Here is a 13,940-nt window from a genome sequence, read left to right on the forward strand (position 1 = left end):
TGAGCCATAGTGAGGTTTTCCCCATGCTCCCCCAACCTTACTTTCTTCACATTTTGATATTTTTGTTCAGCCACCTCCGCCCCCCCCCCCATAGTAACATAATTTGATGATTATGTTATAGCTTTTTTATATATCTTAATAAAGGTTTTACAATATTCTACCGAAGTTATGATGGGGAAAAAGACAAACCCAAAATCTAATATATCCGTGTAGCTGCAAATATTTTGCAAACAGATTAGTTTCACTTTAAACACTTACCTTTTTGCCATGTACACTGTAAAATCAAAAATGGTCTCAAATAAAATAACTAGGTAGCTTAATCATTCTTTTCCTCCAGTTTGAGTGATAGGGTACTGAAACATCTTTAAGCTTTTGCCACAGCTATAGTAGTCCACAAAAGATAAGCAGAGCTATGCACACATCACAGAAACTTAAGGGTGAGACAGACAAGCAGGAATGGGAGGCCTGAAGCCACTCAAGGTGCGATTGCCCCAGGGCTGCAGTGACCATACACTGAGGCCCCAAGGGCACCTGCTGCCACAGTCCCAAATAGACCATGGCAAGAAACAGAAAAGATCTGTACCTTTTGGACTACGTTAGGTGGCTCCATCATGGCTGCAGGACAGCTTCTAGGTAGGTTGAGAGTATGCGTCATGTAATTGTCACAGCCCAAAGCCCCACAGAAGCTGGGTTTTAAGCCCATCTGTTTCAGGCCCAAGTTACAGTTCTTAGAAATCACATTTAATAAGGTATCTGAGAATAACTGATATTCTTTTCAAAAAGCATATCTGAACATGTTTTCTAAAAGGTGAAATATTTTGCAAAGTAAATTATCAAATACTTTTAAAGAGGCATTTGCTCATATATAGGCCCAATACAGACTGCGGAAAAGGGGCGGTCCACAGCCGTCGCTTTCCGCGGAGGATTGGGGCCAGGGCAGCCATACCAGCAGCCCAGAGGCCCCAATCCAGCACTTTTCTAGACCATGGAGAAGCAGCAAAATGCCACTTCCCCGTGGCCTGGAAAAGGGGTGTCCTTGGGGCTTCATGTCCCTGGACACCCCGGGAGCCAGAGCCAGGGGAGGAAGGAGCAGCTCGGCACCTTTTGCCCTGGCGCCGTTCCCGCAGCCATTTGGAGCTGTTTCAGAGCTCCTTCTCGTCCACAGCCGGATTAGGGCGGTGCAAAGATGTCACACGTGCACCGCACCATTTGGATGTGGCATGTGCATGATGTCATAATGGTGGCACCCGTGTACACAGGGTGCTGCCATTATCATGCCAACAGTACGTATTAGGTTTAGGGAGCGTGTACATGGTGCATACTCCCTAACCCTAATACCAGCTATGGTACGCCGCTTGTTGGTGGTCTGTACTGCGTCATAGTTTGGGATTATAAACCCTACCAATGGTACATTATCGCTCCCACTGTTCCCAAAATCAATGATGGTAATTACTAGGAGGGCTTCTCCCCACCATAAGCTATTCCTACCACACACTATTGAAAGGAACACAAGACTGATATTTCTTGAGACTTTATGGCACAAAGAGGAGCACAAACCTCTCAACTTCTCAAATTACAAGTCCAACTTTAATAGTAAAAGCACACTTTTCATTGTACAGAAGGCACAGCACACTTCATTGCTGAACAAGTTGCATGATTCAAATGCCTTAAGAAAGTCTCACATGATTTGGATTATACAGATACAGGGAAGTTTATTTCCTTAAATATTCTTAAGCATGACTTAAAACCAATGGCTCCCTTCCTGTCTCTGATGATACTGCTTTGTGCCCCAGTAAAGAATTTAGCCTATACCTAGATATTACTTTAATAACTTATCTATAGTATAATTACTGAATTTCTAAGAAATGGAAAAATATGTTACAAATATTCAGTCTCAATAGAAGCACATATGGTCTATAGAACAGGTAGAAAAAACTCACCCCACCAGCTTTATCCATTTCTGTATTTAGAATGTTTCCTTGATCAGCTGTCAAAAGCACATCAGAATTACGATTACAGGCAATATTCCCTGCAGTTTGAACACTGGACGCTGGAAAGGTAAATTCCTGTATCCTGGATTCAGAGGACAGACAAAGCTGATAGGAGTAAGGCAAAGTCCCTTCTTCATAGTTTGGTGGGAATAGGACAGCATTGTTGGAATGAGGAATAGGAGCAAAACACTGCAAGAATTTGGGGCTCCCTGATCTTCGAAGCTTTGTCAGAATAGCCAGAATGACCGCCAGAAGAAAGAGGAATGAGATCAAAGCCAAAGAAATGACCAAATAGAACTGGAGATCTGACTGATACTCTGGGTCTCTGGATGGGCTGTTAATTTCTGGAAGAGCCTCTTGGAAGGTTTCAGCAAAGACCAGGTTAAGACTCACAGTACTGGATAGTGGTGGCTGGCCATTATCCTTCACTAAGATTACCAGCTTCTGCTTGACAGCATCTCTTTCTAAAAATGTCCGAGATGTCCTGATCTCACCATTATGGACCCCAATTGTGAAGAGCCCTGGCTCAGTGGCCTGGATCAGATGGTAAGAGAGCCAAGCGTTGTGCCCAGAGTCAGCATCCACCGCCACCACCTTGGTCACCAGATAGCCCTCTTCAGCTGAGCGAGGTACCATCTCAAACAAGGCTGAGCCCTCCGCTCCCTGAGAAGGGTAAAGGATTTGAGGGCTCTTGTCATTCTGGTCCAGGATGAAGACCTTCACAGTGGCAGTGCTGCTGAGGGGTGGGGAGCCTCCATCTTGGGCCCTCACCTCCACCTGAAACTCCTGGCACTGTTCATAGTCAAAGGAGCGCTGAGCATAGATGATGCCAGTTTCAGAGTTAATGGAGAGGTAGGATGAGAGAGGCAGCTCCTGAATGTTGCTTCTGAGAAGGGAGTAAGTGATTTGGCCATTGCGTTCCAGATCTGAGTCTGAGGCTCTAACATGGAAAATGGAGGTGCCTGAAGGATTATTCTCTGGCACATAAACAGTGTAAGAGGCTTTCTCAAAGGCAGGGTAATTGTCATTGATATCTGAAATCTTCAGTGAGAGGGTCTTCTCTGTTGACTGATTTGGTGTCCCTTTGTCTGTTGCAATGATAGTGATATTGTATTCTGGTGCATGTTCTCTGTCCAGGGGACCATCTGTGAGAAGCTTATAGAAATTATTGGATGTTGACTCAACTTTGAATGGCAAATCATCTTTTAAATGGCAGGTAATTTCCCCATTATCCCCAGAGTCTATATCTTTAATGTTGATAAGGGCTACTAGGGTGCCTGTAGCAGAATCTTCAGGTATTGGACTGGATAAGGAGGCAAGAACTATTCCTGGGGCATTATCATTCTCATCTAATAATTTTATTTCAACATTAGAGTGAGCTACTAATCCACCACCATCTCTTGCTTCAACTGCCATCAGATATTTCTCAGTTTCCTCAAAGTCCAGAGCTTCCTTAATTGTTATTTTTCCATTATGTGTATCCAAGTTGAATTTCTGGCGAGTACGTTCAGGGATGTTTCTGAAACCATAGCTGATCTGGCCATTTGAACCTGCATCTCTGTCTGTGGCGTTCACTTGTACCACTATAGACCCAATTGGTGCATTCTCTTTTAGGTTCACCATGTACAGTTCTTGAGTGAAGACAGGTGGGTTGTCATTGGCATCAATTACAGTAATCCATATTGTGGCTGTCCCTGTTTTGGGAGGCTTCCCTCCATCCACAGCTATAAGTATTAAATGGAAACTGCTCTCACTTTCGTGATCCAGCTGCTTGTTTAGTAACAATTCTGCATATTTCTTTCCATCTTCTCTATTTCTAACTTGTAAAGTAAAATACTTATTATTGTTAAGGTGATAATCCTGGAGAGCATTCAACCCAATGTCAAGATCTTCTGCTTGCTCTAAAACAAATATAGTTCCTGGTAATGTGGATTCACTTATCTGTAGCTTGATATCACCACCCATAAAATGTGGTGCATTGTCATTTATGTCCTGGATCTCTACAGTTACATGAAAAATATTCATAGGGTTTTCAGCCATCACTTCAAAATTTATGGAGCAGGATAAACTTTCCTTACATATTTGCTCTCTATCAATCCTGTCATTTATATAAAGATTCCCACTTTCTGAACTGATTGTGAAATACTGCTTTTCATCTAGAGAAAATATACGAAGTTTACTATTGGCTATTGCTGCAGTATTCAATCTCAGATCTTTGACAAGATTTGCAACCATGGAGCCTTTTTCCATTTCTTCAGGGACTGAGTACTGAATGTGCTCAGAGGCAGCTTTGCATAAAATAGAGAAGAATAAGAAAAGTACTTGCCTTGGTAGTGGTCTGTTGTTTTCTTTGTGTCTGTTCTCCATTCCACTCAGTAATAGATAGAATATTTGCTTCATTCTCATTTGGTCTCTTCAAATAAACTGAAGAACATCAAATCCCCATCATGATTCAGAAATACTAACAAGGAAGTACTAATAGTATCATTGGCTTTTCCTTCTCAACATTGCAGTAGTTTTCTTTTCTCAAGCTGATGTGTTTGCATGTCGTCTTCTGCTGTTTCCCTGATCTGCAGTGAATATAGTCTCAAGCCTGGCAATTTCTCTTTAAGATCTGTGTTGGTCAACAGCGACACTGTGAGGCTCCGATGCAGAACTACACGCTCTGTCTTGGAACTAGATGGGAAAGATCTTATGTTCTCTTATTCTGATGTAGAGTAAGCAAAATATTAACTGGTTTGGGAAAGACTATGTTTTTATACTTGCATGTGAATCTTCCCAGTAGAATAATAATAAGTACAACTTCACTGCACATGATTATACTGTTAATAAGCAATGATATGTTTTTCTCTTTCTGTTATACACATTTTTAGTGGAATTGAAGTCTCCCTGCTATTTCCTGTGTGACTGAATGGAATCAATGAAGATTTATAACACTCACATCTGTCTCTATTTAATTTACATCATTCCTGCCATAAGTCCCAGAGGAGAGATGTAGAGAGCTGGCTATGTTTAGCCTAGAGAAGAGACAGATAAGAAGTGATATGATAGCCCTGGTTAAGTATTTGGAGGGGTGTCATATTGAGGATGGAGCAACTTGTTTACTGATGCTCTGGAGAGTACGACCAGAACAATGTATGCAGAATAGAGGAAAAGAGACTCCACCTCAGTGTTACGGCTGTTCAACAGTGGAACACACTTCCTTGGAGAGTAGTGGAGTCCCCCTCCTTGGAGGTTTTTAAACAGAGGCTGGGGATTGGATTGGATGGCCCTTGGGGTCTCTTCCAACTCTATGATTCTATAACGCTGAGGATCTGCATATTTAAAATACCCAGGAAATTGTTTTGCTTTACAATAAAACAAGTACTGTATCAGGAAATTTATTTTGTCCACTGATATGTTGCTCCTTATTACATTGCAAAAAACATTTGCCTTGCTTTTGAGTGACTACTTCAGAGTGAAGAAAGTGAACACTTCAGTGAAAGTGAGCTGAATAACACATTTGCGAATTCATTTTTCAAGTGACATAGACAGTTCACATTCTTATTTCTATATGTATTTCATCTCAAGGATGCTTAAAAATGTTTAATGTGGTGCTCAGATTCTGCTGTGTGTGTGCTTGTTTGAAGTTATTTTCTCAAAGGGCCCAGTGTAACTCTGTAATGAAATCTTTGAAATTGTTATGTAAGTCTGAGTTTCCTTCCCAGTGTATATAGTTCAGTTTTCTTCATGTACCTCTGTTTCCCCAGAACTCTGTCAGTATTCTTCTGCCATTGTCAACTGGTGTCCCTAACTCCCTTAGTTGTCTCCAAGTCCTGTAGATGTGTGGATTACATCTACATTACTGTTAAAACCACTGTGGGATACAAGAGAATGATAGTAAAATAGCATTTTTAAGATCTTATATACTACTACCTCAGCAGTGCTTGTGGCCCAGTGCTATGCTGTGAAGGGATTTACCCCATCCCCACAAAATACTCTATGTATCCTACATACCCATTACCTAAGTACCTCCATGTGTAGAACACTTTTCCTTGATAAAAGTAAAAATGTGTGCTTCCACCCCCTGCATTGTTGATAAAGTACAGTTAAGGAAAGGAACAGAATATATATGTTGATTGTATGAAGGCCTAAAAACCATTGCCTCTAGCACCATGAGATGATCCATGAATTGATTCTAGATCCAATGGAAGTGATTCTTATAATTAAATCTTCATTCCATAGAATACCAGCATGTTTCAATTAGAGGAGCCATTGAAAAGATAACTATTTTTATTATAACGTAGGTTATTAAATATCGACTAATAGATGAATATTAGACACAAAAGCAATACTGTTGGGCAGAGCTTAGTTTTCACAAACATATGAATGTGAAGGCATGCAAAACGGCTCATCCATATTTACTCAGGAGTAAGTATGCACATGAATATAATGTTGCTGGTGCTTCCAAAGACTCAATTTATTTCTTCCAAAGATTAAAATTATTTCTTCTTATGCTTCCTTTAGAGTAGGTGCAGGCAACCTCAATTGCTTTGCAATCCATTTTTCTCTCCTAGGATCCTCAGTCTAGAGCCTTGCATACAGAAACCCAATGCTGGTTTTCAAACATTAGGTGTAAAAAAATTAAACAATACAAAGTCCCTTTCCAACCTACTAAAAAGGTGAAATGCTCTTCTGACAACTTTCAGGAGAGATAATTCATCTTTCTTCTTGCCAGAAAAAAGGCAGTTTGTGCAGGTGCCACATTTTACCAATTGCTGTTTTAAGATAAAATGTTTACTCATCACTAAGAGTCAGAAGAAATGTCTAACTGGTTACTTCACATTTAAACAAACAAAAAACTATATGACTTCAAATATCCAAACTCCAAGACCAAAACAGCAACTCCTGCATATAGACAAGATATAAAACACACACTGATCTCTAGTTTGGCAACCTGGTAATATACTTTTCCTTCCTAACATATACTAGATGTGCATCCTTAAAGCCTTGTCACTTTTGGTAGATTAATGTATTCTACACTGGAAATAATAACACCTTATCTTTTCAACCCTATCAACATGAAAATTTTAGTTTAAATTAAATGTTAACAATAGAAGAGATATAAAGTGCAGGTCTATCTATAGGAAACATTAAAGGGTGGAGGATTTAGGTCTATCTAGTTGCCTGACAAACCAGTAATTTTTTCCAACCCATAATAAGATAGATGAACATGATGACTGTGATACTTCCATGTCGCCTGTGAAGATTGACAAAGGAACAGTGCAATCAAACTGATTCCTACTCCAAGTAGCTTACCTTGTCAACATTCTCCACCTGAGGATTTAGTTGGTTTTCACTGTTGCCTGTGAAAGGCACTTCAGATTTGTCACCACAAAGAAGATTGTCTCCAACCTGAAAATTGGGGGCCAAGAAAGTAAACTCATTCCTCTGAGACTCTGAAGAGAGGCAGAATTGATAGGAATAAGGCAAAGTCCCATCTTCAAAATTAGGAGGAAATATGGCACCAGCTGTTGAATGGGGAACAGGGCCAAAGCATGGCAGGAACTTGGGATTCCCTGACTGCCGGAGCTTCATTGCAATGGCCAGAATCACCGTTAAAAGGAATAAGAAGGAGATCAGAGCTAAGGCCAGCACCAAGTAGAATTGGAGATCAGACTGAGCCTCTGAGTCCCTTGGTAGGTTTTTCATTTCCGGAAGGGCCTCCTGGAAGTTCTCTGCAAACACCAGGTTCAAAGTAACGGTGGCTGAGAGAGGAGGCTGTCCGTTGTCCTTCACCACAACCACCAGCCTCTGTTTCACAGCATCTCTCTCCACAAAGGCCCTGGCTGTCCTGATCTCCCCAGTATGAGAACCAATGGTGAAGAGGGCTGGCTCAGTGGCCTGGACCAGATGGTAGGAGAGCCAAGCATTGTGTCCAGAATCAGCATCCACAGCCACCACCTTTGTGACCAGATAATCTTCCTCAGCAGAACGAGGCACCATTTCAAATGAAGTGGTGCCCTTGGCTTCTGGGGAAGGGGACAGGATTCGAGGAGTGTTATCATTGCGATCCAGAATAAACACCTTAAGCGTGGCATTGCTGTTGAGAGGGGGAGATCCTCCATCTTGGGCCTTCACTTGGAGCTGGAACTCTCTGAATTGTTCATAGTCAAAGGATCGCTGGGCATAGATGGTGCCAGTCTCAGAGTTAATGGAGATATAGGAAGAGATGGGAAACTCCTGAATGTTGCTGCTGAGGATGGAATATGTGATCCGTGCATTCTGGCCCATATCTGGATCAAAGGCTTTAATATTAAAAATAGAGACACCAGCAGGGTTGTTTTCTGGTACATAGAGCTTGTAGGAAGGTTTCTCAAAAGCAGGAGCATTGTCATTGACATCAGAGATCTGTAGGGAGATAGTTTTCTGTGTAGAAAGAGAAGGAGTTCCTTTGTCAATGGCTATGATTGTAATATTATATTCTGGACTTCTTTCTCTGTCTAGGGGTCCCTCAGTCAGGAGCTTGTAATAGTTGCTAGATGTGGAAAAAATCTGGAAGGGCAAGTCATCTTTTAAGTAGCAAGTAACTTTCCCATTATCTCCAGTATCTTTGTCATTTACATTTATGAGAGCAATCACAGTTCCAGACAAAGCATTTTCAGGGACCGGGCTAAACACAGAGGCTAAAGTCACTTCTGGTGCATTATCATTCTCATCAAGAACAATTATTTCAATATTGCAGTGTGTAACTAGTCCTCCGCCATCCTTAGCGGCAACTGTCATTGTATATTCTTTGTTTTCCTCAAAATCCAATGGACCCATGAGAGAGATTATGCCACGAACAGGATCTAGGCTGAATGTCTTTTGGCTATTTGCTGGTATGTTGCTGAATACATATCTGATTTGGGCATTTGTACCCTCATCTTTATCAGAGGCGAGAACCTGGAGCACCTGAGACCCAACAGGGGAGTTTTCATGAACATTGACTTTGTAAAGATCTTGAGTGAAAATGGGTGGATTATCATTAGCATCAGTGACATTAATCCATATCTGGGCAGTCCCAGATTTCTGAGGTTCACCCCCATCCAAGGCTGTAAGAACTAAATGAATCATTTCTTCACTTTCCCGATCAAGTGGTTTCTGCAACACCAGTTCTGCATATTTATTTCCATCTTTTCTCTCCCTGACTTCCAGAGTAAAATATTGATTGGGGCTTAATTGGTAGCTCTGGAGAGAATTCACCCCAATGTCTGGATCTTCAGCTTTCCCCAGGAGAAATCGGGTGCCTGGTAATGTGAATTCACTTGTCTCCAAATTGATGGTGTCACTGAGAAACTGGGGTGCATTATCATTAATGTCCTGAATGGCTACAGTAATATGGAAAATATTGAGGGGTTTTTCAACTACCACTTGAAAGTTAAGAAAACAAAGTGGAGCTATATCACACAGTTGCTCCCTATCTAATCGGTCATTCACATAGAGGTTTCCATTCTCTACACTGACACCAAAGTACTGCATTTTGGCAACAGAGAGAACATGCACATTTTGTCTTGCTAATTCTCTGACATTCCATCCCAAATCTTTGGCAAGATTCCCCACAGTGGAACCTTTTGTCATCTCTTCTGGGATTGAATAATGAAGCTGATCTGAAGTAGCCCAACAGGAGAAAGACAAGAGTAAGAGAAGCTGTACTTGCCTTCTGATTGTCCAGCCATTCTCTTCATGTCTTTTGTCCATTGAGTCTATGAAGAATCAGCCCTCTCTCTCTCTCTCTCTCTCTCTCTCTCTTAAAAATCAGTTTCTCATCACTGTGCAGGAAATCTTTCTAGGAAAGAGTAAACTGCCTTTCTACTTAATTTTTACAGACTATGGCTTTTTCCAGGAAGCTTGCTTTGCCGTTATTATCTGCTCTCTTCCTCATCAGCACAGCAGCAACAATGAAGCAGCAACCAATCTGAAGAAAGCACCAGTGGAATCCCTCATCCTTTCTTTCTCCCTTTCTTTCTCTCTCTGGCTTCCACACTGGCTTAATAGTGACACCGTGAGGATCTGAGAAAAAACTGCAATGGAGTCTTAACTCAATTTCAAATAGGAAAGGAATTTATTGAGATGGAAATTTCTGTGTTTCCCCAATAGTTACTATCCTCATATATAGTTATCTATTTCCAAACAAATTATTTTCTTTTCTCCCCTCTTGGTTCTTCTACATTACCATACGATTTTAAAAAGTCTTCCATCCTTATAAAGAATTTTTTGGGGGTTACTTATGCCTGAAAATAATTAGACATTGGAGCTAATATATTACAAGTAACATAGCCACTTGTGATTTGATCCTTTCATTTAGTAAATATAGAACAATGTTATACTACAATAAAGGTAAAAATGAAGCTACATTATCTGCGCAACAAGTTATGTTTTCCAACTTCCACAAAGAACTCTATAAGTAATATATAGAGCATTTTAACATCAATTTTTCAATGTTTTCTCTTTAAAAAGCAAGAGAAAGTAATAAATGTAATAAGTAGTGCAACTAGTAATGGGTTACTTTTAAACACTGTCCTAAGTTACTAATGTAAACAGTAACTTTCTAGAAATGGCTTGTATCTAAACAGAATCCTGAGCACCACAGAACATTATTATCCTATTTATTTTATTTTAAACAATGGCTTTCATCTATGTATAAATGTTATCCATAGAATGTACATAATTAATATAGGACATTTTATGCTTTGATATGAAAGAGCTTCTGTGTATCCCCAGTTATAATCCAGTATCCCCCTTTATCAGTCAAAGTAAATATTTGCACAGAATTGACCATGCCATCCACATCTAGGGGGGAAAAAATCAAAGAGGAAACTTGTGCTCTTTCAGTGTTTTGTTAGGAAACTCAAATAGCCTGATTTAGTTGTTGCTCCCTGCCTGCTCCAAACATCCTTCCTTGGAATGTATGGAGGGTTATCACATGGCTGGTTTGGGAGACTTAAGAAAGTGGTCCAAAGTGCATGGTACAAAGGAAAGCAAAGACTCCCGAGAATGAGATTTGAAGAGGCAACTATTCTGAGCAGTTTGTTGGATGACCTGCATACCCATTCTGGCTCCAAGCCCTTTTTCAAATATATAATCCACAACTATTAACATTCCATCAATAGCATTATATCTTCGACTCAACACATTCTTTAAACCAATAGTCCTCCTATGTCTAATACTGTTGCTTAGTCTCCAAGATAATAATAATAATAATAATAATAATAATAATAATACTTTGTTTTATTTATATACCGCTGTTCCAAAGATCATAGCGGTGAACAGCAAGTAAGCTAATTAGCAAGTAAGCTAATGCCAAGAGGCTTTGCCAAGCAGCAGAGCCAAAGAGATTATGGTCCCATCAAGCTTAAAATCTAAAATTCAAAATGGGGGCGATAATGGAAGCAATAACAAAAGGAGAAAAATGTGCTGAGTGACACATACTTCAACCCTCTGCCAACTGTGGTGAAGAGGGAAAGCAATGAAGAAAGAAAGGTTACATCAGAGGTATTCGGAGGAGGGTGGTTGGCTTGAGGAATGGCCATCTTATGGGGAAAGAGACCTGAAGAACTACAACGTCATGTGGAAAGGCACATAAAAAGGCACTACTATCTTGCTTTTGCTTTCGTTCCTTGTGTAACAAGCTCCCACGAATCCAGCAGTTTAGGGAGCAGCAAGCATATAGCACCTAGTGATATCCAGACAGTAGCATTGCTATATCCTTTCTCAAGAGCAAATGTTTGACAGATTAATGTTTTTTTATATCTGACTACCATTCTCTCACCATCTTCACTACTCCATCCAAAGTTATTAGGACATTACACTGTTCCCACAGATATCGCACCTCATTCACACATCATTTCCAGGGTTTAAGGTCGCCACACAATATTCCTTCTCAGATAGTGTATATTCCATTTTTGTGTGCCACACAAGTTATAGTTACCTCTCCTCCCTTTCTCAGGCAATGGTTGCTATATTTTCATGTGCTCTACAACATTTCTGATTATTGATATTCATTATTTTACACAAATATAGAAGGGATTCTTATTTGTCCTGTTCCTGAGCAAGCATAGTAGAAGAAAAGTATCTGAAAGTCCCAGATTTTGTTGCAGTACAAATCAATTTTATTTTGGAGATCCACGTGATGTATTCTTCATCCTGAAGTATTTCTTGGGAACTACTAGCACTATCACAGACTTTTCATTTCTACTCCGAGGGGCAGTTCAAATTAACCCAGTGTTTTCTGAAATGAAGTGTATCTCTGCTTAGCAGTCTATTACTTCAGAACTACCCCAGATGGTTGCCACCAGCAAAACATTGCTATTGTTTCCTGGGCACAGATTTAACAGCGATCAGACAAGGAAAAGAGGAACATTTGCACCAAAATGTCATGATCCCAATGTGTAACTAGCATAATATCGCTAAAGCACTTTAGTCAACCTCCTGAATAATAATAAAGAAAACTCTGTGGAAATGGATCAAAATCAGTTTCTGAAGAGTTGCATAATGAGATGAGATGTGATTAATGGGAGGGAGAAGGAGGAAGAATGCAAAGGGACGGAAACACAGGGTATTTCAAGGAGTTTGGATACAAATCTGGAATTATACAAGTAAAAAAAGAAGAAGCAAAAAGTACTGGAAACTCTAGATGTGCCCCTTGTGCTTCTAATTAATAATTGGATCCTGCCTTATTTGGATGTTTCTACACATGTGTGTATGTACATAAATGCACACATGCACGCACATGCACACACACACACAGAGCTAACCTGCCTCTGCATAGTAATATAATAATATACATAGTAACATAGTAATATACTCTTGTAATTAGAAAGAAGGCGTTAAGCAGAACAAAACGTAAAGCCAACATGGTGAGAAATGTGATGTCATGTCGCAACAAATAAGATAGTTACCATTTCAAAAGCTTTACCTGGTTTCTGGCCTTAATGCAAAACAATTTCTTTATACAGTGTTCTTGCTCATTACGTTAAATAAGTTATTCTTCCTCTTTAACATTATTTTTGTCTCTCATTCTGATATGTTATCAAATATAATTTAGGGATTTTTCACTCATGGAAAAAGTTGAAGATGTTTTTAAATAATAAGAAAACATTTGGAGGATCTATCCATTACTATTCAACAGTATGGTTTTTTCATAAACAGCAAATTAAATAAATAAATAAATACATAAATACATAAATACATAAATAAATAAATATAGAACTACCGTATTATGAAGATGAAATAGCAGCACCCTTATAAGCTATTTCTTGTCAGATGACGATACCTACATATATTTTGGTACTTGATTTACTTTCACCATCCATGGATAAAACATCTCTCTCTCTCTCTCTCTCTCCCACACACACACACACACACACACACACACACAGAAGTCAGCATTAAGAACTTTCTGTCAATGGTTACATGGGATTCAGTTTGCTTATTTCATATTAAGTGGTGTGTTGTTAACTAGAGTATTTGAACTAAGATATTAATATAGCTAAAATACTTTGATTCAGTCATAAATCAAAATGGAGAGTGTAATAAAGAAAATCAGATTATAAAACTATAATTTGGAAGGGCAACTTCCTGTTTAAAAAGATATAAAGTTGGACAGTGAAGAAAGCTGACAGTAAGAAAATCAGTATTTGAAATGTGATGCTGGAAGAGAGTTCTACAGATACCAGAAAGTTCTACAGATTGCCAATAAGACAAATAATTGGCCTCTATAATAAGTCAACCCTGAAATCTCCCTAGAAGCCACAATGACTATATTGATGCTATCATACTTTGGACAATCGTGACATGACACAAGCCACTGGAAAAGATGATAATGCTTGGGAAAGTGAAAGGCAGTAGGAAAAGGGGAAGACTGCATTACAGGTAAATTGATTTAATGAAGGAAACAATGGGCCTGAATGTGCAAGAACTATTGCTGAT

The 13,940-nt window shown here is 39.6% G+C and overlaps 2 protein-coding genes across 18 annotated transcripts in view; both read right to left on the reverse strand.

Moving 5' to 3' along the window:
* Positions 1–13,940, reverse strand: part of LOC149316757 (protocadherin gamma-A6-like) — a 379,402-nt gene that overhangs the window by 218,600 nt on the left and 146,862 nt on the right. For 2 of the 17 annotated variants that reach the window (XM_089516204.1, XM_089516186.1), the window contains exon 1: positions 7,290–10,011. The exons of 14 other annotated variants lie outside the window; for them this stretch is intronic. In XM_089516204.1, the coding sequence (XP_089372330.1) occupies positions 7,290–9,710 (2,421 nt within the window). In that variant the 5' untranslated portion in view covers positions 9,711–10,011. Of the gene's footprint in view, positions 1–1,940; positions 4,554–7,289; positions 10,012–13,940 lie in introns of those variants that run through there. One more of the 17 variants, XM_089516189.1, reaches the window with a different exon arrangement.
* Positions 1–13,940, reverse strand: part of LOC149316760 (protocadherin gamma-A6-like) — a 211,839-nt gene that overhangs the window by 106,545 nt on the left and 91,354 nt on the right. The gene's annotated exons all lie outside the window — the stretch shown is intronic.

Source organism: Sceloporus occidentalis, unplaced genomic scaffold (genome assembly GCF_023333645.1).
Source record: "Sceloporus occidentalis isolate IW3139 unplaced genomic scaffold, rSceOcc1.0.p SCAF_3, whole genome shotgun sequence".
Taxonomy (NCBI): Eukaryota; Metazoa; Chordata; class Lepidosauria; order Squamata; family Phrynosomatidae; genus Sceloporus; species Sceloporus occidentalis.